The 22,957-nt window shown below is 41.3% G+C and overlaps 1 protein-coding gene across 1 annotated transcript in view; it reads right to left on the minus strand.

The window, feature by feature from the left end:
• Positions 1-4,770: 4,770 nt before the first annotated feature.
• Positions 4,771-22,957, minus strand: part of LOC139378725 (MyoD family inhibitor domain containing) — a 28,061-nt gene continuing 9,874 nt past the window's right edge. Inside the window, exons 4-5 of the mRNA XM_071121168.1 lie at positions 13,648-13,950; positions 4,771-7,521 (exon numbers count right to left, since the gene is read on the minus strand). Of these exons, the coding sequence (XP_070977269.1) occupies positions 7,268-7,521; positions 13,648-13,950 (557 nt within the window). The 3' untranslated portion in view covers positions 4,771-7,267. The remainder of the gene's footprint in view (positions 7,522-13,647; positions 13,951-22,957) is intronic.

A 22,957-nucleotide genomic window follows, 5' to 3' on the forward strand; every position in this document is an offset into this window, starting at 1 on the left:
GACTGTGCATTTAAGTTAAGAGCAACAAAAAAAATCTAACCAGCGACCCGGGGAGAAAATACAACACATCCACATCAGTAAATGACAGGTAACAATGGTGACATCTAATTTATAGTTCAAGGACCGTGTACAAGCAAACAAACAGGCAGTTCTGTTCCACACGTCCTTCTCAATTTGCCTCTCCCACGGTCCATTACCTTTGGAAAGGAAAAAAAGTTGAAAGTGTACAACTTTAGTATGATGTCTCACTTGCAGTGCAGAGGCCTGAGCCCGCAGCCCAGTCTTAAACACCCCCCAAACAAAGGAAACAAGCTGACAGGTCTTGATACAAATGGTCCATTTACATGCATGCTTACTTACAGATACAACTCACAGAGGGTGGTGTGGGGGGCTAGAAGGCTGTAACGGGTGGGGAACACTTTGTGCAATCGACCGGAAATTATTTGAAAACATCTCATTGTGTCTACCCTATTTCCTTCCATCCCTTCCATTTCCTCCTTTCAATCTCTCAGGCAGGTGTTGTCAGTCCCCACTTCACAGAGTCAAGTGGCAGAAACTTTGAACCTCTGCTCCCCATTCCTCCGGCAGGTTTGGGCTCAGCTCGTGATCTTTGTAAGCGCATGGCACTTGCTGTCTTTACATGTTGTCTTCAGCGCCTCCAGGTAACAGAAATATTAAGCACAGTGAGATGCCCTCATACAGCAGCAAAGCTTTAGTGAAGGGGATCTTCAAATATTCAGGGTATGAGTAGAACAACACGTTGCTGTGCAAAAGGGGGAAAAAAATACAAATCTAACCATTTACATTTAATTCCTGGGTGTCTGTTTTGTAGTTAACTGTGGTTTAGAAAAAGAGCAAAAATTGCATTTTTGTAAAAGATAATACATTTATTTGTAAACGTGTGATATCCTATGTGAGGTGATGGTGGAATATTTAATGTTAAATATAAGTGTTCATACATCATTAAATGCACATACATCAAATCGCTACTAAAAAATACATCTATAAAAGGTTCAGATATCTAGCCATTTCTATAAATGATCATCCATCAAAATGATAAAAAAACAGCAAATTTTCTAATTTAAAATATCCCTTTAACGCGACTTCTCCACAATATTTTCATCAATATAATTTTCATGTGTGCAGACTCAAGCCATATTCTCAAGCATTTTCATAACAAGCAAATAAACATCACGTGGTTTCACCATTCTGGCCCTGTGTCAGAGTCAATTAACTTCTCCAGGTAATGACCCCATTTGCATAGTAAACCGGGCCCGTGTGTGAACCCTAATGGGGCCACTACCTGAGGAGATTAATTTAAAGTGACATGACTTGAACTCCATTCCTTTTCCCCCTCCATCTTGCTTACCCCCTCTGAAAGATCTGCCTCATATTATTTTTATACCGCGCTACAAGCCTAAATAGCGGGAGTCCTTCAAACTTTGACACAGGCTCTGAGAAGAAAGGACGTTGCTTGCATTATGCATCATCACATGTGATGTTCGGAGCAGGTGCATCACTGGGCTGCATGGTGTTCCTAGCCATGGCAGAGCATAAAATAATACCCAAGCTTCATAAGTGAAATGGAACATGAGATGTGTCTTTTTACCAAACATGCTGCGTCTCTGTTCTAATTACCAGGTAAAGAGGTTTCATTTGCACGGGCTGAAAGGACAGCAGTACAAAAGCACAAACACACTAACGCTAAACATAATGACGAGTACTATAACTGGACCATTTGGAAGACACGGTCCTATGCGGTAAATTGCCATGTAATGCAACCACCCTCTTGTTCCTATCAAATTACTTGTATTAGTTATAATTATCAGTATGGTTAATCTTATCAATATGTGACTGAAGCCTACCTCTAATGTGAAAATGAGGCAACTAAACACCATTAAAAGCCCCATCCCTTTATGCAATAAAAAGTGACAGTATAAATTTGTTCTCATGGCTAAGGGCAGCAGACATTCATTTTCTGAGTGACAATTCCATCCCACCCAGAAAGAAGAGAGAAAGGAGACAGCGCAAGAGAGAGAGGAAGAGAAAGGAGGGGTGGTAAGGCACTTTTATTTAATATTGAGAGATGACCCCAGGTCCAAGAAGCACCAAATTTCAAGACCGAAAACAGAAACAATGGATGTGTCTTAATTGTGACATTACAGGCACTCGCACAGCCAGGAACAGAGTGATTAAAAGGATGGGAAAGGTGGGTGACTTTGTGAAAAGGTCATCGCACACTTACACACCTGGGGTTTTCACATATTTTCCTCTCAAAAAAGAGAGGAAAAAAAGAGTGAAAGAAAGAACTCCTATGTGATTATAGAGAAAGGAAAGGCGTTTCGGGGGCCGGGGACAATATTTTACAATGCATTAGTGAAATAAGATGGTAATTTCCTGGGCAGTGTGTATCCAGGCAGAAAATGACAAAAGGGAAGGATCCTCCCTATCTCTGTTAGCTTGCAGCAGGTTCGCCTGCCATCATCACCCAATCGCCAGGTGGGCTAGGCGCAGGGGTTAATTGAGAGGTTAACAGGAGGTTGTGTCAGTCAAAGGTCAGGGCATTGCTCTCCATGGTCCCTGCTGACCTCGCCGAGTGTTGGTGGCCGTGTTTCCATGTTCCTCCGCTGCGTCTACGTGAGAGGCTCTCTAATAGAGAGTAGAGCAGAGGGGAACCACACTGAGCCGTACTACATAGACGACCCATTGTCTATGAGTGATGAATTGTGGTGAAGATAAGAGGACGGTAGTGTAACAGGCAGTGTATCATTGACCAGAGAACCTGTGCTGTAGTCACACTACTGACCCCCCACATTACACACCGGTGTCATTGTTACACTATACATTGATAAAAAAATATTATAAAAAAATATATGCCATTTGAGGGATTATAGTACCTGCCAATTCATAACTATTTTGGAAAGTGGACAGTACAATTACAGTACACAAGCTAATAGAGTTGGTAAAAGAGAGCACACACAAAGAGACCACCACACATTGACTGCTGCCCACCAAATAAGGATGTACATATGCCATACAGTACATTCGGAAAGTATTCAGACCTCTTGACTTTTTCCACATTTTGTTACAGCCTTATTCTAAAATGGATTCAATTGTATTTTTCCTCAATCTACACACAATACCACAAAATGGACGTTTTTTTCATGCAAATGTATTTTAAAAATGAAACGCCACATTTATATATGTATTCCGACCCTTTACTCAGTACTTTCTTGAAGCACCTTTGGCAGCGATTACAGCTTCGAGTCTTCTTGGGTATGACGCTACTAGCTGGTACACCTTTATTAGGGGATTTCCCCATTCATCTCTACAGATCCTCTCAAGCTCTGTCAGGTTGGATGGGGAGCGTCGATGCACAGCTATTTTCAGGTCTCTGCAGAGATGTTCAATTGGTTCAAGTCTGGGCTTTGGCTCGGCCACTTCAAGGACATTCAGAGACTTGTCCCGAAGTCCCTCCTGCGTTGTCTTGGCTGTGTGCTTAGAATCGTTGTCCTGTTGGAAGGTGAACCGTCGCCCCAGTCTGAGGTCCTGAGCGCTCTGAAGCAGGTTTTCATCAAGGATCTCTCTGTACTTTGCTCTGTTCATCTTTGCCTTGATCCTGACTAGTCTCCCAGTCCCTGCTGCTGAAAAACATCCCCACAGCATGATGCTGCCACCACTATGCTTCACCTTAAGGATGGTGCCAGGTTTCCTCCAGATGTGACACTTGGCATTCAGGCCAAAGATCTCAATCTTGGTTTCATCAGACCAGAGAATCTTGTTTCTCATGGTCCGTGAGTCCTTTAGGTGCCTTTTGGCATACTCCAAGCAGGCTGTCATGTGCCTTTTAGTGAGGCTTCCTTCTGGCCACTCTAACATAAAGGCCTGCTTGGTGGAATTCTGCAGATATGGTTGTCCTTCTGAAAGGTTCACCCACTGACAGGAACTCTGTAGCTCTGTCAGTGACCATCGGGTTCTTGGTCACCTCCCTGACCAAGGGCCTTCTCCCCCAATTGCTCAGTTTGGCCGGGCGGTCAGTCGTCTTGGTGGTTCCAAAGTCCTTTCATTTAATAATGGAGGTCAATGTAGTCTTGGGGACCTTCAATTCTGCATACATTCCTGTGACAACACAATCCTGTCTCTGAGCTTTACGGACAATGCCTTCGACCTCATGGCTTGGTTTTTGCTCTGACATGCACTGTAAACTGTGGGACTTATATAGACTGGTGTGTGCCTTTCCAAATCATGTCCAATCAATTGACCATAGGTGAACTCTAATCAAGTTGTAGAAACATCAAGGATAATGGAAACAGGATGCACCTGAGCTCAATTGAAAGTCTCATAGGAAAGGGTCTGAATACGTACGTAAATAAGGTGTTTTGTATTTTTAATACATTTGCAAAAAATTCTAAAACCTGTTTTCGCTTTGTCATTATGAAGTGTTGTGTGTAGATTGACGAGGAACAACATTTAATCAATTTTAGAATAAGGCTATAAAGTAACAAAATGTTAAAAAGTTAAGGTGTCTGAATACTTTCTAAATGCACTGTATGTATAACATACAGGTAGCTTACGAGCAGATCGTTTTGTGTTGTAGCCATGTGTTCATCCTGTTAATCTCATGCCAATGCCATGTATGGCATGAAAAGGAGTGACAAAACAGTTGGCTAAAGTGCCAAGGGATCTGCTTCCATGCCAGGAATTGTTACAAAATGGCTCAAAGCAAATCTGAAGACAAGCGATAAAAAGTCAAATTTACAATGTTCATACTTTTTATATTTTTTATTATTTCAGACATGATTCTGAATTAATGTACAACAACCTACAAACTGTGTTGTATGCTAAATGCAGTGAAAAGAGGTATTCTAGAAGATGGAAAAGGTGAAGACGGTACAGTATATCATATACACAACTAGTGGACAGAATATAAAAACATACTACAGTTAGAGGGAAAAAAAAGATAAATACATGTAAATAATATGTCTTCACATTATCTAGTGTTGTTCCTGTTCATAGGCCTGTATAGCCAGAAGAAAATATCCAGAGAAAGACCGTGTTAGTTAATCATACGAATGTTAAGAGGTCTGCGGCTTAGTTTCATACAGAGTGCGACTGAACACTATCTGCTGCGGAGGTGTCCTTCCAACTCCTTTAAACATAATGACAATCCACCATTAGAGAAGCAAGCCTAAGATCTGACAGCACATTATCTTTGATGGTGTAAAGTGAAGGAACTTTGCCATTTAGAAAAGCAACACACTAATGAGTCCCTGTGTTAAGTATCACTAAAACAACATCAAAGCAAATCTTTGAGACTGAGAAAGTGATTCACCAAACTCAACTTGATACACAGAAGAAGAAAAAAAATCTGCTGAAAAAAAAATGTTGTTCATTAGTTTAGGATTCTCTTCTCTGAATCTGACAGTCCAGAATATTTCCTTATTGTGTTGCGAGTCATTCACTTGTAATCCAAAAGCCGCTTATGGCAAACAGGGTCAGCCATGTTTTAATTCCTTATCACTTTCTGCTACTAAAGAGTGCATTTGAACAAGTAATACTGAGGCAGTATCCCAAATACATGCTAAATAACATCACAGAACTAACAGTCGTACCGTACAGTATGTAATCAAAGTGGAGCGTAAGACTGAGCAAATAATTGATTGACAACAATATAAAACAATGATTGTAGGGAACAAAATGTTATGACAATGATAAAATGTTGCGCAATTCACCAGTCGTAAAAAAATTTCATCCCTTGTATATTCCAGGAAGCCAGTATTTCCAATGTATATCCAGTAAATTCACGGCTTGAAAGACTGACAGGTGAAAACCATGGTGAGGGTCTTCAGGATAGACTAAAACCATTATTTCCAACAATATGGCTTTAACATTGCGTGAGGGCACACGCTACAGTATAACTCAAATGTGCATTAATCATTAGTTATATCAGGCCAACAATCAGACAAGAATACTACTACTCATATCTGGAGTGAACTGCTGACGGTAGGCCTAAATCAAAATCTCCTCTGATCTAATAACAGCAATGGCAGCATACTCCAAAGCCTGACAACCTAGATGTCTTTGAACTCCATGTTAACCCTATGGTTAACCCTGCCTGTCATCCATCAATCCTTCTCAAAAGAGATTTGTTGATACAGGTAGATATTAGCAGAAGTCTCTCGTGGACAGACTACGTAACAGAAATGGTTTCGTAACATCTTCCAAAAGACTCTGGGATGCGGCGACATTTTAGTTGTGGGTGTCGGAGATTAGCATTGGTTATACATAATGGAGCTCCCCATTTGTGCAGTTTTGTAAGTAACTCAAGCACACTTGAATCCGAAAGACAATTAAAACGTGCCCTACAAAGCACGTACATTATTTACATAGTTGAAATGTTACAGAACAAAAACTGATATCTGGATTAAATACATTAACAGAAAAGGTATACACTAATCTACCCGATTTAGTGCTGATCTTCAAACTTTCTTTACATGAAGCTTTTCAATACGTATCATTTTGCAAACTACAGTAGATATGGACTATAACTACGGCTGTTCTGTTGTTACACATTGTTCACGAATGTGTCTCGTAGTTTGTATACCTCTAATTGAAGGTGTATTAATATGAGTAGGAAAAACACATCCCAAAAAACATCAAAGTTATTACAGTGTCATACAGTACTGACTAAACACACTAAAAGGCTGCTAAATATCAAGGTAGAACATGTATTCCTTTGGTTTAGTGTCAGGAATTTACATTTTGGTAGTGAAAAAAGAAGAAAACTTTCAAGGCAAAGATGTCAGTCGGACAGTATTCCTGAAATGATAGAGATGATCTTCCTATCCAATAAGGCATCTAAGGTAATACTTTTTAAAGAGCTGATTAACATATTGGTCAAAATTAAACACACACTTTGGTAAAACATTTTTTTTTTCATATAGCATGTTTATACTTGTACGTAACAAAAAGCATTTATAAAACTATTTTTGGCCCCTGCTTGGCCATGTTGGCAGAGAGGCCCAGTGTAGATTAATAGATCTCTCTGTGTGGGCTTAAATCAAAGGCACGCACTTGTACACACACACATATGCTAAACACACACACCTAATTAGCCCACACACACACTTTTCCCCTCCCTCCCTCCCTCCCTCCCTCCCTCCCTCCCTCCCTCCCTCCCTCCCTCCCTTCTCTGCTGGAGTGTAAAGTACAGGTAGCAGTAGCACTACGGCCAACATTCCCAATCCCATCGCCATCATGTTCCTTCCTACGTGGGGAAGCAGATGCCACAGCACTCCATGCAGATCTCCAGGCAGTCGGAGGACTCGCAGCAGGCGTCCATGATGCCACAGTCCATGTCGTCACAGGGGCAGTTGCAGTCATCTCCCATGTCCTCAGCGCAGCAGCAGCAGCAGCAGGCCTCCGAGGTGCAGGTGCCACAGCTAGCCTGGGCCACCACCATGTTGCACAGGGTCAGGAACTCACAGAACAGACAGGCCAGGATGCAGTGGACACAGCAGTCTGGGTCCAACACACACCATGTCCATAGAGACGGGTGGAGGATTATGAAAAAGGATGAAGGATGGATGAAAAACACAGAAAACCACACAAAGCATGATCAAATACAAAGAAAACAAAAACAAATGTCTTAAAAGCCAGTGGGGGAAAAAAAATCTGATTAAAACCCCTGCCTGGAACAGAGCGAGTTAATCCCTGGTCTTTTGTAATCAGAAGCCTTGAGCAGGGCTCAGGCAGTTATACAGTCACAAATCAGACTGGCCAATTACTTTGACACGTACAGTATGATAACGTCCTTACAGTAAATAAGTCAAGATAAGACTATCACTATTGACTGACAAAACAGATGAAACCACAGAATGAACTGGAACAACAGTAGTATATTCAATAGTATAATATTGTATCTCTATGGATAAAAGTGTGTGTGTGTGTGTGTGTGTGTGTGTGTGTGTGTGTGTGTGTGTGTGTGTGTGTGTGTGTGTGTGTGTGTGTATATTCAGGTGCATAAGAGAGAGTGCAAGCTGAGTAGAAGTTGCTGACTAAGCAGGGAGGAGGAAGTAGAGCCAAATGGAATCAGGGAAAATTCCAAAGGGACTGAATTCCACTTTTGGGTTTTGATTAGCAGCTTTCTAAATAATTGGGGCATTATCATGCAAATGCACAGACTTGATTACGTAAAGCTGATTAGCAAAGTCCGAATTCTTCTCCCTGGCAAATTGTTGTGCTAATGCTGCCGTTTCTCTCATCACTGATTAACATTTAACCTCTGTAGACCTTTTACGTGTCTGGTGAGCATGACGCCAAATCACTGTTGTTTTCCAATGAACGGATGGAAAACCCTCTTCTCTATTTCACCAATAAAACAGCTGTTTTATTTTGTGGAATTTATTATTCCGTTTTTTTGTTCAGTGGTGTTAAAACATTTTACAGAATGTAAGTGATGTCATGCACTAACATCCGTTACATGAAAGTCAGATGGTACACAGTTAAAAAAAAATGTAAAAGACGGATGGATGGACAGATTTAGGCAAAACAATAAGTAAAGAACAGGTAGAATTCAAATAATCAAAGCACATGCAAGCATTTTAAACAATGTTAGTTGAAATGGAGAGACATCTTTGTAATAAGTCATGGGTACTAAATCACAGATCTACTCTGACATGCTGTTTTCTGTACCATGCAAGGAGCCGTGAAGGTTCTCCCTGCCACACTAGAGGTGGACCGATTATGACCTTTCAACAAAGATTATTGGAGGACCAAAAAAGCCGATACCGATTAAATCGGACGATTTCTACATATATATTTGTAATACTGAATGAACACCGAACACTTATTTTAAATTAATATAATACATAAATTAAATCTATTTAGTCTCAAATAAATAATGAAACGCGTTCAATTTGGTTTAAATAATGCAAAAACAGTGTTGGAGAAGTGCAATATGTGCCATGTGTGCCATGTAAAAAAGCTAAACATTAAGTTCCGTGCTCAGAACATATGAAAGCTGGTGGTTCCTTTTAACGTGAGTCTTCAATATTCCCAGTTAATAAGTTTTAGGTTGTAGTTATTATTGGACTCTCTCTCTCTCTCTATACCATTTGTATTTCATATACCTTTGACTATTGGATGTTCTTATAGGCACTATAGTATTGCCAGCCTAATCTCAGGCGTTGATAGGCTTGATGACATAAACAGAGCTGTGCTTCAAGCATTGCGAAAAGCTGCTGGAAAACAGAGGACAGAAAAACAAAACGTTTATTCTTTCAGTGAAGTACAGAACCGTTACGTATTTTATTGAACGGGTGGCAACCCTAAGTCTAAATATTGCCATACTCTGCGTCCAAAAATGCTGATTATCGATTGCTATGAAAATGTGAAAAATCGTCCCTAAATAAAATCGTCCAGAGCATGAACCTCTACCCACACTGTCGTCAAGGCCCAGCAGAGCTTTGGAGATGCAAGACATTGATATGGATAGAAAAATGCCAGTACAATCAGTGTCTTTGCATAACTTTCATCAGACGTTCTCAGCCTGTCAGAAAGACAGGGCTCCTTTTTGACTGCCGCAAAGCTTGACCAGTAGCGCTGTACTGGACACAAATCAGAGAATGCCAACATGAAACGATACAAACGGGTTCACCAAGATGTTGAACGCTGATTATCATAGGCAACTACAACAGAGACACTTTAGAACAAAAGTATCATATTTCCGCATTTGAAATGATTGTTATTGAAAAAAACATTCATAATTATTGTGCACCGTATTCTAGAACTTAAAACTCTGTACTACTAGAGAAAGCGAAAAGCAGAACTTTGCCAATGTCAAATGATGAAACCTCAAAGCATCTAAAACCTTGAAAGACGCTTTACGATAATTAAGCTAGTACCAGCACAGTACACTATGTTCTGATACAAAATGATCTAAATAATGTCCATAGCATCAAGCAGTTGGGGCATCTTAGTTAGCAATTCACTTGGATGTATAATTCAACAGCAGCGATTAGTGAAAACCTTACAGAAGGGGGCGAGGGGGGCTGGGTCATGTACACAAGAACGCCAGACATCTCTCCTACCACAAAGAAAAATACGGCACAAATTGACACCGCCTCAGTGAGACAGCGTTCATGTTTAATGTCAGGCCGCGGCGAAAATGCCCAGATTCTGGAGGGCCAAAAACAGCGGCGAGCGCCTCAGAGGAAATAGTTTGAGACATCTGGAAAAAACTCCAAAGGGAGCAGGATGACATAAAACAAGCTGGAATGGGTGCACACCATCGAGCCAAGCGAAAACATTCAAATGAAGAGAGACTGTTGGGTGGAGGGCCAGTATACTGCCTAGCTGCCTGCCAGGCACAGGGAGGGAGAGAGGGAGGGTGAGAGATAGCGATTGAGAGGAGAAGCCCACCCCATGCGGTAGTCTTTAGAGTGCAAGTCCATAATGCATGAATGAGGGTCAAACTTGTGGCTACGGGGAATATACAGACAAACCAAGATGTGAAGTTGGCGCAAAGAAAGCATTCCAAATTAGTCACCACAAAGGCCTTAAAAAGTATTGAATGTGACTTAAAAAAGAGTTCAAATCATAATTGATTACACAACAAATAAAAACCACAAAAGGCCCCAGCCGAACCCCGGCCTGACTAAAAGACGAGCGGTAAATGACTCTTCAGTCAGTAGCGTACACAGAACTGTTATCACAGCTTCATTTCAGTGCCAGAGAACATGTGCCAAGAATGCTCTGCTCTAGAATCCCCTGAGCTAGGTTCTCTTCCAGTGGAGCTTTATTCTTCTAGTGTTCATAGGGGCTGTTTAGTAGCTAATTTCACAGGCAAACAGATTATGGTAATCCATGTAAACATTAAAACACAACAGCTTGCTGTTATACGCCGGGAAATAAATACTTGAGTGTGAACATATTGATTTAGAAAACACAAGTCGAAGAATAACCAACACAAAAGCTGTAATGAGACTTATTGAACTGTTGCTGCTATTTTTCTTTGCCAATTAAGACATGGAAGAAAAACATGACGCCTGTGGAATACATCATTGGTGAATATTTAACTTGTATCATACCTTTTATTTATAGGGAACTCTATAACTTGTTAGCCTGCTGCATATTTCAAATAGCTTAACCTTGGTGAAGACAAACAATCTCAAATTCCCCAATTCATTTAAAACAGACTTTACAGTGAGCTCCAAAAGTATGTTGTTGTTTTGGCTCTGTACTCAAGCACTTTGGATTTGAAATTATACAATGACTACGAGGTTAAAGTGCAGACTGTCAACTTTCATTTGAGGCTATCATCCTGGACTATCTATAATCATGGTAGCCTCCACACTAATGAAGACGTGTTTAGAAACATCATAGTCTTATTTACAATAAAAGTGACTCCAAAATGACAAAATCCATTATTTACCATTCATTTCTATTGGGCACAAAACAATCTGAAACACAACCAAAAACAAACAGCAAATGCATCCAGCAAGTCTGTAGTAGTCACAAGCTTGATGTAATCATTGCATGCTATGAATATGGGACCAAATAATAAACTTTTGATTACTTTAATACAGATAGCTGAATTTTGTCCCAATACTTTTGGCCCCCTGTACAAAAGTGCTGTAATTTCTAAACGGTTCACCCAATATGGACGAAAATACCCTCAAATTAAAGCTGGCAGTCTGCACTTTAACCTCTTGAAGCTAGGGGGCACTATTTTTATGTTTGGAAAAATAACGTTCCTAAAGTAAACAGCCTATTTCTCAAGACCAGATGCTAGAATATGCATATTGACAGATTCGGATAGAAAACACTCTAAAGTTTCCAAAACTGTCAAAATATTGTCTGTGAGTATAACAGAACTGATATTGCAAGCGAAACCCTGAGGAAAATCCAATCAGGAAGTGCCTCTTATTTTGAAACCCTTCTGTTCTTATGCATGCCTATACTCCATTTAAAGGGATATCAACGAGATTCCTTTTTCTCTGGCTTCACTAAGGTGTCAACAGTCTTTAGACATAGTTTCAGGCTTTTATTTTGAAAAATGAGCGTGAAAGATCACATTGCGTAAGTGGATAGGTGGGGGCTCTCAGAGTGAGTTTTTGCGCTACAGAGTAAAGCCGCCATTGTTCCTCCCGCTGTTATTGAAAAACCTACACACTCGGTTGATATATTATCGAATATGTATTTTAAAAACTACCTGAGGAATGATTATAAAAAACGTTTGACATGTTTCTGTGGCCATTATGAAGACTATTTGGAATTTCCGTCTGCGTTGTCGTGACCGCTCTTTCCTGTGGATTTCTGAACATAACGCAACAAACAAACGTCGGCATTTTGGGTATAAAATAATCTTTATGGAACAAAAGGAACATTTGTTGTGTAACTGGGAGTCTCGTGAGTGACAACATCCGAAGATCAAAGGTAAACGGTTAATTTGATTGCTTTTCTGATTTTTGTGACCAAGCTTCCTGATGCTAAGTGTACATAATGCTATGCTATCGATAAACTTACAAACGCTTGGATTGCTTTCGCTGTAAAGCTTAATTTCAAAATCTGAGACGACAGGTGGATTAACAAAAGGCTAAGCTGTGTTTTGCAATATTGCACTTGTGATTTCATGAATATTAATACTTTTTTGTAATATTATTTGACTGTTGCGCTATGCTATTCAACGGTTGCTGACGAAAATGATCCTGTGAAAGGGATGGGTAGCGTCAAGAAGTTAACCCCAGTCATTATATCATTTGAAATCCAAAGTGCTGGAGTACAGAGCCAACATAATAAAAAATGTGTCACTGTCCCAATACTTTTAGAGCACACTGTATCACATATTTCACACTTATCATCTATTATTTTTTCTCCCTCTTCCTCTATAAGACAAAGTAAAAGACAAAGCGAGAGGAGTCAGAGACGAGGCGATGATAAGCAAGGAGCAGCAGGCAGGTTAAATAATGGATAGCAGATAACAGATAGCAGACAGCTGTTACAAGGTAAAAAGAGGATGTGTGTGTGACTCCCAGACAGACAGAGCCAATGTTAATGAGGAGCCACAGTAAGGCTGGAGACTGGAGGACAGACATAGGCCCATGCAGAGGGAGGGAGGGAGGTATGGAAGGAGGGATGACACTTAGCAGGCACCCTGGGCGGCTCATCCTCATTAGAAGGTCACACCTTACTGACCATTAGTCATTCAGAACACCAATTCATTACTGCACTCACCGCCGCACAACACCTGAGAAAATGATGGCTCCCCCTGAATTCTAAAATACATCCTTTCGGTTGTTGTTGAGGAAAATAAAGCCATACGAAGCAGGTCTTGACCAAATGAAAGTACACTTTCATCATTAAAATAAGAGAACCGAGAGAATCTGTCCATTTTTGACCGTCTTTTCTGTCCTCTTGACAAATGGAATGTTAATGGTGGAAGACCTGCACTAAAGGTGTTGATGAAGTGCTAGCGGAAAGTCAAGCCAAGCAGATGAGGGATGTGTGTTCATTGTGTGATTATTAGTCTGTGAGTGACTCTAATGACCTTAAGTTGGAGCACAGTACTTACCTCCTAGTGAGAGAGTGTGTTCTATATAAGACAGAGTGTGTGTGTACAGTCGGCGCCCAGCACTTATAACTCACCCTCTGGTAACGTCCCAGGCTTGTGAGATCCGGTGGAGCTTCCCTTACTCCGTCTGCTGCTGTCGCTGTTGACCGACAGGCTGGAACGAAGCTGGCTCTGCATCTTCTGGGAGACGCCGGGCGATGGGTGCTGCTTCCTGTGCTGCTCCGCCCCACAGGAACATTGCCGGGGGATTCCATTGCCGTTACTCAGGCCGGTGGAGGATTGGTGGCCATTTTGACTTCTGTCAGAAGCAGCATCTTCTCCCTCGTCGGGCTCTCCCTGCGCAGAGGCGGTTGGCTGGGGCAGCGGCTGAGGTTGAGCTGGATGGGGAAAGTTATTTAAAAATGTCACACTCCTCTTTTCAGTTAGAGAGCACTTATTGTGCTTTCAGCATGTTTGACTGAGAACATGCCATTTATTCTCTACTAAGGTTTTACAGCTAGATTCTGAGTATGAGAAGGATGTTTAGAACGTTCAAGGTACTGACTGTCTTTGTTATGTTGGGTGCTCATGACAAGTATCAAATAAGTCACTTAAGAACCATTTTTTGGTAACCCTCAAGATTTCTTGTTTTGATACCATCAGAACGGATACCGGAATCCCGAGGGCAAACCTTCAATAACTGTCCTTTTTTTGTACTGCCATCATGGAACCTTAACAAATAAAGGAGAACTGAAGAGGATTTACAACCCTCACACACCCAAATGATCACACAGTACAGTATCCCTGTAGGTGAACAGTGAGTGAACAAGCATTTTCTTGGAGAAGCACCCAGGTGAGTTAAGAGAAAGACTGATCCTGCATTCCTGCCCCTGCTACAGTAGAGTAGTGATTTCCCTTCCCCATTCTCAAAGCTCTGGCTCTTTACATTCTTACAGTCGCTCCACGTGTGACAGGCAGCAGCCAGCCATGAAGAGTCAACCACCGAACGAATGAATGTCGGGCCATCTGATAAAATAAAGGGAGCGGTGACATTTCCAGGGGAAGAAGGAGAAGAGACTCCTGCACATCCAGCTCTACAGGGAGATAACTTCTGCATTACCTTCCATCTGCATCAGAAAGGAGAGAGAAGTAGCAGCACGGTGACTTATTGATCTCTGTTGAATTATTCATCTCTTTTTTTATTTTTCACCAACTCTGCATTTTAGGGTGCGAGTGCTGCACAAGCGGCGGCCCGTACGGCAATACGACACTCTTAGGGGAACTTTGTTGGTGACAGCCACACGATGTAGTGTTGATTTGTAGAGTGCTACTACTGTACCTGAACTTCTCCAAGTCAAAGAGGATGCGCCAAACAGCGATCTGCATACGCCTGTTCTTTCGTTCTTTCTTTCTTTCCTGTCTGCTCACCAACTAGTGCAATTATTGTTAACAAGAGAAAGGAAAATCGAGTTCTAGCCCACCTCTTTTTTACAACACACTCAGCACCCAGGGAGACCTCTCTGACGAGAATGTAGATGTAAAACAATGCAATTAAAAACAGACACTGCTTTGTCTCCTCGTACAGCGGTCCGCACGCCGCCTCTATAAACAAATATAGACTTTTGGGATCAGATTTCTATGCAATTTGAATTAGACAACTGGTTGGCACAAAGGAGAATTCATTATGCTCCGATTTAAACCCAGGTTGATGGATTTGACAGCTTTTTACGTGACATTGTTAGTAAACTACGGATGGCTAACAAGAAGATTCAACAATTGCTTGTTTTCTTTCACAAATATCCACATGGAACTTGTGAGATATCAACTTTGTTCTTATATAGTGAACATCAACAATCTATTCTGTAATAAGACACATTTTAACAGTGGAATTCAGAATCAGCAACGAAAAAACCATACTATAACTAGTACAAAAGTTATCTTAAGCTGGCCTCCCGAGTGGCGCAGCGGTCTAAGGCACTGCACCGCACCGCGTCACGACAGCCTCGATCCCAGGCTGTGTCACAGCCAGCCGGGACCGGGAGACCCATGAGGCAGCGCATATTTGGCCCAGCTTCGTCCAGTTTAGGGGTGGGTTTGGCCGGCCGGGATTTCCTTGTCTCATTGTGCTCTAGCAACTCCTTGTGTCAGGCCGGGGGCCTGTAAGCTGACCTCGGTCGTCAGTTGGACGGTGTTTCCTCCGACACATTGGTGCGGCTGGCTTCCGGGTTAAGCGAGCAGTGTGTCAAGAAGCAGTGGGGCTTGGCAGGGTCATGTTTCGGAGGACTCATGGCTCTCGACCTTCGCATCTCCCAAGTCCGTAGGGGAGTTGCAGCAAAGAGACAAGACTAACTAACCATTTTTTTAATCATTAAAAAATATATAATAAGTTCTCTTAAGCTCAATACCCTTTACTGATGTAGCCTACTAGGTAGGTACAAACACAGTATGTAGGCAGGACTATGTGACGCCACACTCTGGTCTAAAAGACGACACTTGCCTATGAAATAAATTACCCATAGCAGCTTGTGTAATAAAGCAGTCTCTTTTCTCCAACAGAGGTCATGGAGGCATCCACAAACAACCAACCCACAGTCTGTCTATTCTCTGCCTCAGCCAGCATAATTACCTTTCCCTTTGAAGAAAGTCAAGCTTTCAATTTACAAAGTATAAATAGTTATTAGGAAACCACCGCATAAAAAAGCAGCGGTTCGGGTTTCCGACACACTAGAAAGCCTAGAAAGTGGTTCAAGTGCGAGCCTACGAAGACACATTTCCAAGGACAGGTTCCCAGTCTCTTGTGGAGACCAAGTTTTATTTTTATCCAGTGAAAGCAATGGCAGACAAAGATGAATGGACAGGAACAGGGTAATATTCATAATCATTGATCACGGTAACGATGATCCTGCCAAAGATGATGGCATGATGAACCATGTAACCACACTGAACCAAGCCAGCTAGTAGAATATACTGTAGAACTACTTCTGGTAATAATAGAGAAATAGAACTAGCAGCAATAGATAATAACAGTTAAACATCAACTTGGATAAGAACTGTATACTCTATAGACTGGGTATACAATATAAATGCCTACGTAATATAAATGCACTGCAAAGTCAGTGTTCCTATCCGGACAAGGAAACATATCCCCCATAAAAAAAAAAGGAACAACTCCTGCTAGTTGAAATAATCATAAGCGATTAAAATTGAACAGTTGTGTGGTTTACCACAAAAACTTGTTCGGAGCTGGTGGACATACACAACCTGACAGATCGCATTAAAACACCATGTTTAGGAAAGGAGGGGGGGGGGGGGGGGGGAACACTTCCAATTGGACTTCTAACCACCCTATTTCTAACACATCAACAACTGTTGAGAGTGTACATCTGTAGTTGAATAATACATGGAGTAGTCCTCTACACAGGCTGTCAAACATATCAGATGGAACTGGGGGGTGAGTGGTTCTTGACTGTCTAAGCAGCATCCCAATTTGGTCCCTTATATCTGACAGGCTCAAATATCTCGGGAGCATTTTTAAAAAGGCCAGTGTTTGATGGATTCATGAAGAACACACAAATATAATTGCCATTTGTCACCAAGTCTTCAGTGAGTAGTACACGACGCCATGGGGACCGCAGCGCCATTGCGCCTAGAGAGCGCTACGGTCTGTGTGCGGGATCACTCTGTATGTAAAACTGTGTATAAACACCTACTTTTTTTTATGTGGTAAAAAAAGAGGTCCTATAGGAAGAATTCAAAATTGCACCCAGAAGACAAGGAGCATATCACACGGACCCAACAGGAAGACAGAGGAATATGTATGAACATCAACTCAAATGTGCTGCATAAACAAGAATTCTAAAATAGTTCAGGTACCGGAAATATAACTAAGAGGTCAAAACAGGGCAGCTTGGAAATTCTAATTTGCACATCACTACACTATAAAAGTCATAGGTAAGGCAGGAGCTGGATAGGAGTGCAAAAACTAGAGCGGTGTTTCTATGGCTCAATCCTTTTTAATATTAATGGGGGGAGAGAGAACAAGTTCTGTTTGCAGAGACCTATTAGGATGCCTATCATAAGTAACATACAGTTAGTTATTCAAATGTCACATGTCAGCAGGCTAAACAGATCCATCCAGCCCCATCTCCTAATAGCTAGCTAGCTACACCATGCTTGTGGTTAGCGAGTCAAAATGCACTGTGGAAAGTGGAATACTCACAGGAAAAATAATACAAATATGATAAACAAGATGTAAACTAATCCAATTCAAAAACACGAAAGACATTTAAAATGGTAATTCTTCCAGTAACGTGTTTGTTTATCTTTGCACTCTTTACATATGTACATATTATAAACATGTCTCCTGTACATGTTCTGGCCTTATACCTGGTTGATTGAAATGCTAATTTGTGAATGTGCCAATGACCTAGCAGCGGTCTCATCATCCCCTAAACAGCCTGGGGTGGCGTTTCCCCTCCTAACAAACACCCCTGTAATGTCTGGCTAGCTGGGCTGCTCAATCCAAAAGGATATATTTTCTCATTTGAAATTATACATCTCCCATTCCCATATTTATAGACGCAAAACCAGGGGAATTATATGTAGAGAAGGGGGGGGGGGACAGCACCATGAACGTTATTACAAAGGCTCCGCTTTAAATTTTCCTTCGGAATATCAAAGCTCATTTACAGTTTGACCTTCCAACTCTGTGACAAGGACTTCCTTTATTGTGTCGAAGGACAGGTTGCTGGAAGGGACAAGCAATGGCAGAATCATCATGAATTGTCCTTTCGACTACCCCAACTCAACACAACCCAGGCTGTGATCAATGTACTTGCGAGTATCTGGCGTAAAATAAAAAGCATTTTATTTGCATTCAAATTGATGAAATAAAACAAAATCTAGCGTGAAAATGTTGGGAGTGTTAGGGTGCTGTAGCTTAGAATAGCCTGGATAAGCTAGTCCAACTAGCCTAGTCAAACTGTAATTAATGGAGACTGACTAGCATTCACCAAAAAAATGTAGTATAGCAGGAAGACATTCAGGCTGTGATCGGCTTGTGTGAACGTAGTCGTCACAGCACAAAGCTTGTAGACGGGATGTGTCTTTGAGTGTATTTGTATCAGGGACTTCATTGGTTGATTATAATATTTATAAAACAAAAAAACTAAATGAGAAACAATGACAATACTTTTTAACTAAGAAGTAATTAGGGGAAATGTATCTTGCTTCAACAGAATAAAACGTGACAATCTCAGGATGACTGTGGTGGTTGTCGTGGTAATGTCAGATCACTCCTATACTAAAAAAAAAGTAACCTTCCAACTGATCACAGCTCTATTCATCTTAGCCTAGTGGCGATGGGCCATCTGTGCCTGTTGAGGGAACTAAATTACCTTCTCTGATAGGATACTCTATCAGCAGGATGTGACATGTGATGTGACAGAAGTATTAACTCTATTAGCCCCCCTATCCTCTATTCTGATGGTATTGTATAATATAGAATCTAATTCCTGGAGAAACACCCATATCTACACTCATGTCTTATTTTCCTGCCGTTTTAAATGAGGAATAAGTCACTATTACTCAGCTCTTTTTCACCGTGGCACACTTAATTCTCTGTGACAAATTATCATTCAAATTTAGGTCTTCAAATGTAACCTGCTGTCGTGATCTGACACTTGGGTGTTTTAATATTCTGAGCCATCCTCTCTTTGCCTTGTTTCCACTCTCTTTCCTTCCTCATTTTAGACTGCCTCGCTCTCACGCTCTTGATAACAATGACAAGAAAGCAGGGCGTCTGGGATTTACTAATTTCAAATTTGGTAATTTCGCCGCTGATTGAGGGGTAAAAAAAAATAACCCCTTCGGACCTTGTTCTGCTTAATTACATTTTACAGTGGAGAAGGCAACTTGAAAGACAAGAGCTTGATTCGACGACCTGAACCTTTCAGGCGCTCTTGGGGAAGGTGGAGCCGATCATCAATTATCCTTCGATTTCAAAACGGAACATTTGGTGAGATGAATGTCTGGCTGCTATCTAAATCATTAAAAACACCCAATGAGCTGCCTTTTTCTCTTAAATTAATCACATTCAGAGGAAAATCATTCACATTGTGCAAATGCCAAAAGCGTTGAAGTTCTTCTCTTTCCCCCTCTTGTGTTGTGTAGAATTTAGTGTGCTGCTAATTTGAGTGGTGCTAATGTAGCATAACAGAACAGATCAAGGGCATCCACCACAGCCTTAAAACCTGAGTGCAGCAGAATGACACTTTTCTCCCTCCTTTTCATCTAAGATAGAATCACAGACCAGCGCTGTGATTCTATCTTAAGCTTTATCAAATCCCCATTTTTTTCCCCCAATCTGTTTCCATCTGAGAGCAAAAGAGGAATGTAGTAAAATCAAATGTAAAAATGTCTTCACAAGTTTGAGAAAGTGCACATCTTGCACAGATTTAGGCTTTACACAGGCAGCTACCACATTTTCTAGAAAGAACAATGATGACGTGACTCAGAGCAGGCCTAGGGGAGCTACCAGACTCTATACTCGCAGAATGCTCCACCCTCTCTCTGACGACTCAAAACCAAAACTAAGCAACAGAGAAGTTGAGTGAAGAGAGGGGGGGGGCATGCGTAAGGAGAAGGGGGAGTATTTTCAATTTCAGTTGAAATCGATGACTCACAGATTCCACCAATTTCAAAATCTCTTTGCTGAAGTTAGCCACAAGTTCCACAGGAAACTGACTTGTTTGAAATTCAAAACGGGGCACAATGCATCTGGAGGGAGGACATTACTGTACTAACAGCACCTGAGGAGGACAAATCATTTCCAAATTAACACACAGCAACAACAAAAAACGACAAAAGAAACTAGGCAAAACTGAGCCGTCCAAAACAGCCAGCAGCCATATAGGGTCTGTATGGGGCAGTCAGTCTATAAAAAATATCTATAGACATGGTTCCTTTATTTGCTCAGTATCAATCTGAGCATTAACCAGAGCTAATGGGACAGCTGTGGGTCAATGGTCTTTGTCTCCATAGGTGCCAATCAGGGCCTTAAGCTGTGTGATCAGACTAGGGGACAGAGGTGCTAGTCTGCCTCTGAGTGGGTTTTTAACGGAGACGGCCGTATTGATTTCAGCTCTAGCCGGAGAGCGCCGTCTGCACTGTGTCTGAATGGAGCCAGCCCAGCCAGGTCCCCAGTCACAGTCCAGTGATCAGAGCCCTGACAGAATGACCTACCAGAGAGGTGGTGAACCTACAAACACCGTGGGGGCAACATCACTCGAGATCTCTGTAATAGAAAAGGGTTTTAACCTTAATGTCGGAGCCAAAACCCTGTTAGAGGCCAAGTAATCCCCCCTGCACCGCTCTCATTTGAAGTGGGCCCCTATGTGTGTGTGTGTGTGTGTGTGTGTGTGTGTGTGTGTGTGAGAGAGAGAGCTTTCCCTCTCTCTGCTCCAAGGCACTACCCCTGTGCTGTGTTGTGGGGTTGGTTTGGGAGCCAACAGAGTGGAGCTGCACTAGGGCATTACTGTTCAGGGAATGCAGCAGAGCCTTTGTAGTAGAGTTGATACAATGGAGCTCTGTGCACACCTGCTCTGACTGCTCCAAGAAGACAGGTAAACTAGGGAATGCGATCTAGGCCTGTATGTTTTACTATTATTAGAAAAACTGACAATAATTTGAATTTGTTTGAGTTCTCAAATCCTCCCTCCAACAGTGCAAAACAATCGATCTTTGGTTCTCCATAGTCTTTGTTTCTTTTGTTCTCCATAGCCAAAAACCTTGTGTGTTTGAATTATGACAGTGATATCTGATATCCACATATTAGAAATACTTGTGTATGAGATTTCAGTACATAAATGGAGGTGTGCATACACTGCCTTCGGAAAGTATTCAGACCCCTTGACTTTTTCCACTTTGTTACATTACAGCCTTAATCTAAAATGGATTAAATAAAAATCCTCAGCAATCTACACACAATAGCCCATGACGACAAAGCGAAAAGAGGTTGGTAGTATATTTTGATAATTTATTACAAATAAAAACAGAAATAGCTTATTTACATAAGTATTCAGACCCTGTGCTATGAGACTCGAAATTGAGCTCAGGTGCATCCTGCTTACATTGATCATCCTTGAGATGTGTCTACAACTTGGGAGTCCACCTGTGGTAAATTCAATTGATCGGACAAGATTTGGAAAGGCAAACACACACTTGTCGATATAAAAGGTCCCACAGAGATCCTTGATGAAAACCTGCTCCAGAGCGCTCAGGACCTCAAGACTGGGACAAATGTTCACCTTCCAACAGGAAAACGACCCTTAGCACACAGCCAAGACAACGCAAGTGGCTTCGGGACAAGTGTCTGAATGTCCTTGAGTGGCCCAGACAGAGCCCGGACTTGAACCTGATCTAACATCTCTGGAGAGACCAGAAAATATCTGTTCAGCAACGCTCCCCATCTAGCCTGATAGCTTGAGAGGATCTGCAGAGAAGAACGGGAGAAACTCCCCAAATACAGGTGTGCCAAGCTTGTAGCGCCATACCCAAGAAGACTCGAGGCTGTAATCGCTGCCAAAGGTGCTTCAACAAAGTACTGAGTAAAGGGTCTGAATACTTATGTAAATGTGATATATTTTTCATTTTATTATTAGCAAAAATTTCTACAAACCTGTTTTTGCTTTGTCATTATGGGGTATTGTGTGTAGATTGATGAGGGGAAAAAAACAATGTACGCATTTTAGAATAAGGCTGTAACCTAACAAAATGTGGAAAAAGTCAAGGGGTCTGAATACTTTCCGAAGGCACTGTATCTAATCTCTTTTTTTGTTTAAAACATCCACAATGAATAGGCTTCAACACTTCTGGAAACGCTAATTGGAATGCTTGAAATTTCCCAGATGAAATCCATCTACAGCAAGACAATGAGGAAATAATTACCACAGAGGTAGAATTACAATGGCCATTTTAATCAACCCCTGTGCTACCATTTCACCCTATTTATACTGTTTTTGATTCCATGACCCACTGGTAAGTAATCACTTGAAAATTACACCTCTGTTTTTAAATGGGCTCTTGCTTTAGACATTTTTTCAGTATAGACGGGGGTCTACTGGATTACAATAAAGATTTAGCTCTTGGATAACAACAACCACCATGCTGTTCTTTTTGGCAGAAATACTAGCACAAAAAAAACTGATGAGACATTTTTTTATTTTATATATATATATATATATATATATATATAAATAAATAAAAAAATAAAAATGTTTCTGAAGTTCACAGGACCTTACCCTGTATACTAACTAGGATGTCACATTTTGCATTTGGGTCTAACTGATCTTTACACAACACTATTCAAAACAATGACGATACCTGCATGTCCCACTATTCTGCATT

The sequence above is a fragment of the Oncorhynchus clarkii genome, chromosome 21 (assembly GCF_045791955.1).
Source record: "Oncorhynchus clarkii lewisi isolate Uvic-CL-2024 chromosome 21, UVic_Ocla_1.0, whole genome shotgun sequence".
NCBI classification, from domain to species: domain Eukaryota; kingdom Metazoa; phylum Chordata; class Actinopteri; order Salmoniformes; family Salmonidae; genus Oncorhynchus; species Oncorhynchus clarkii.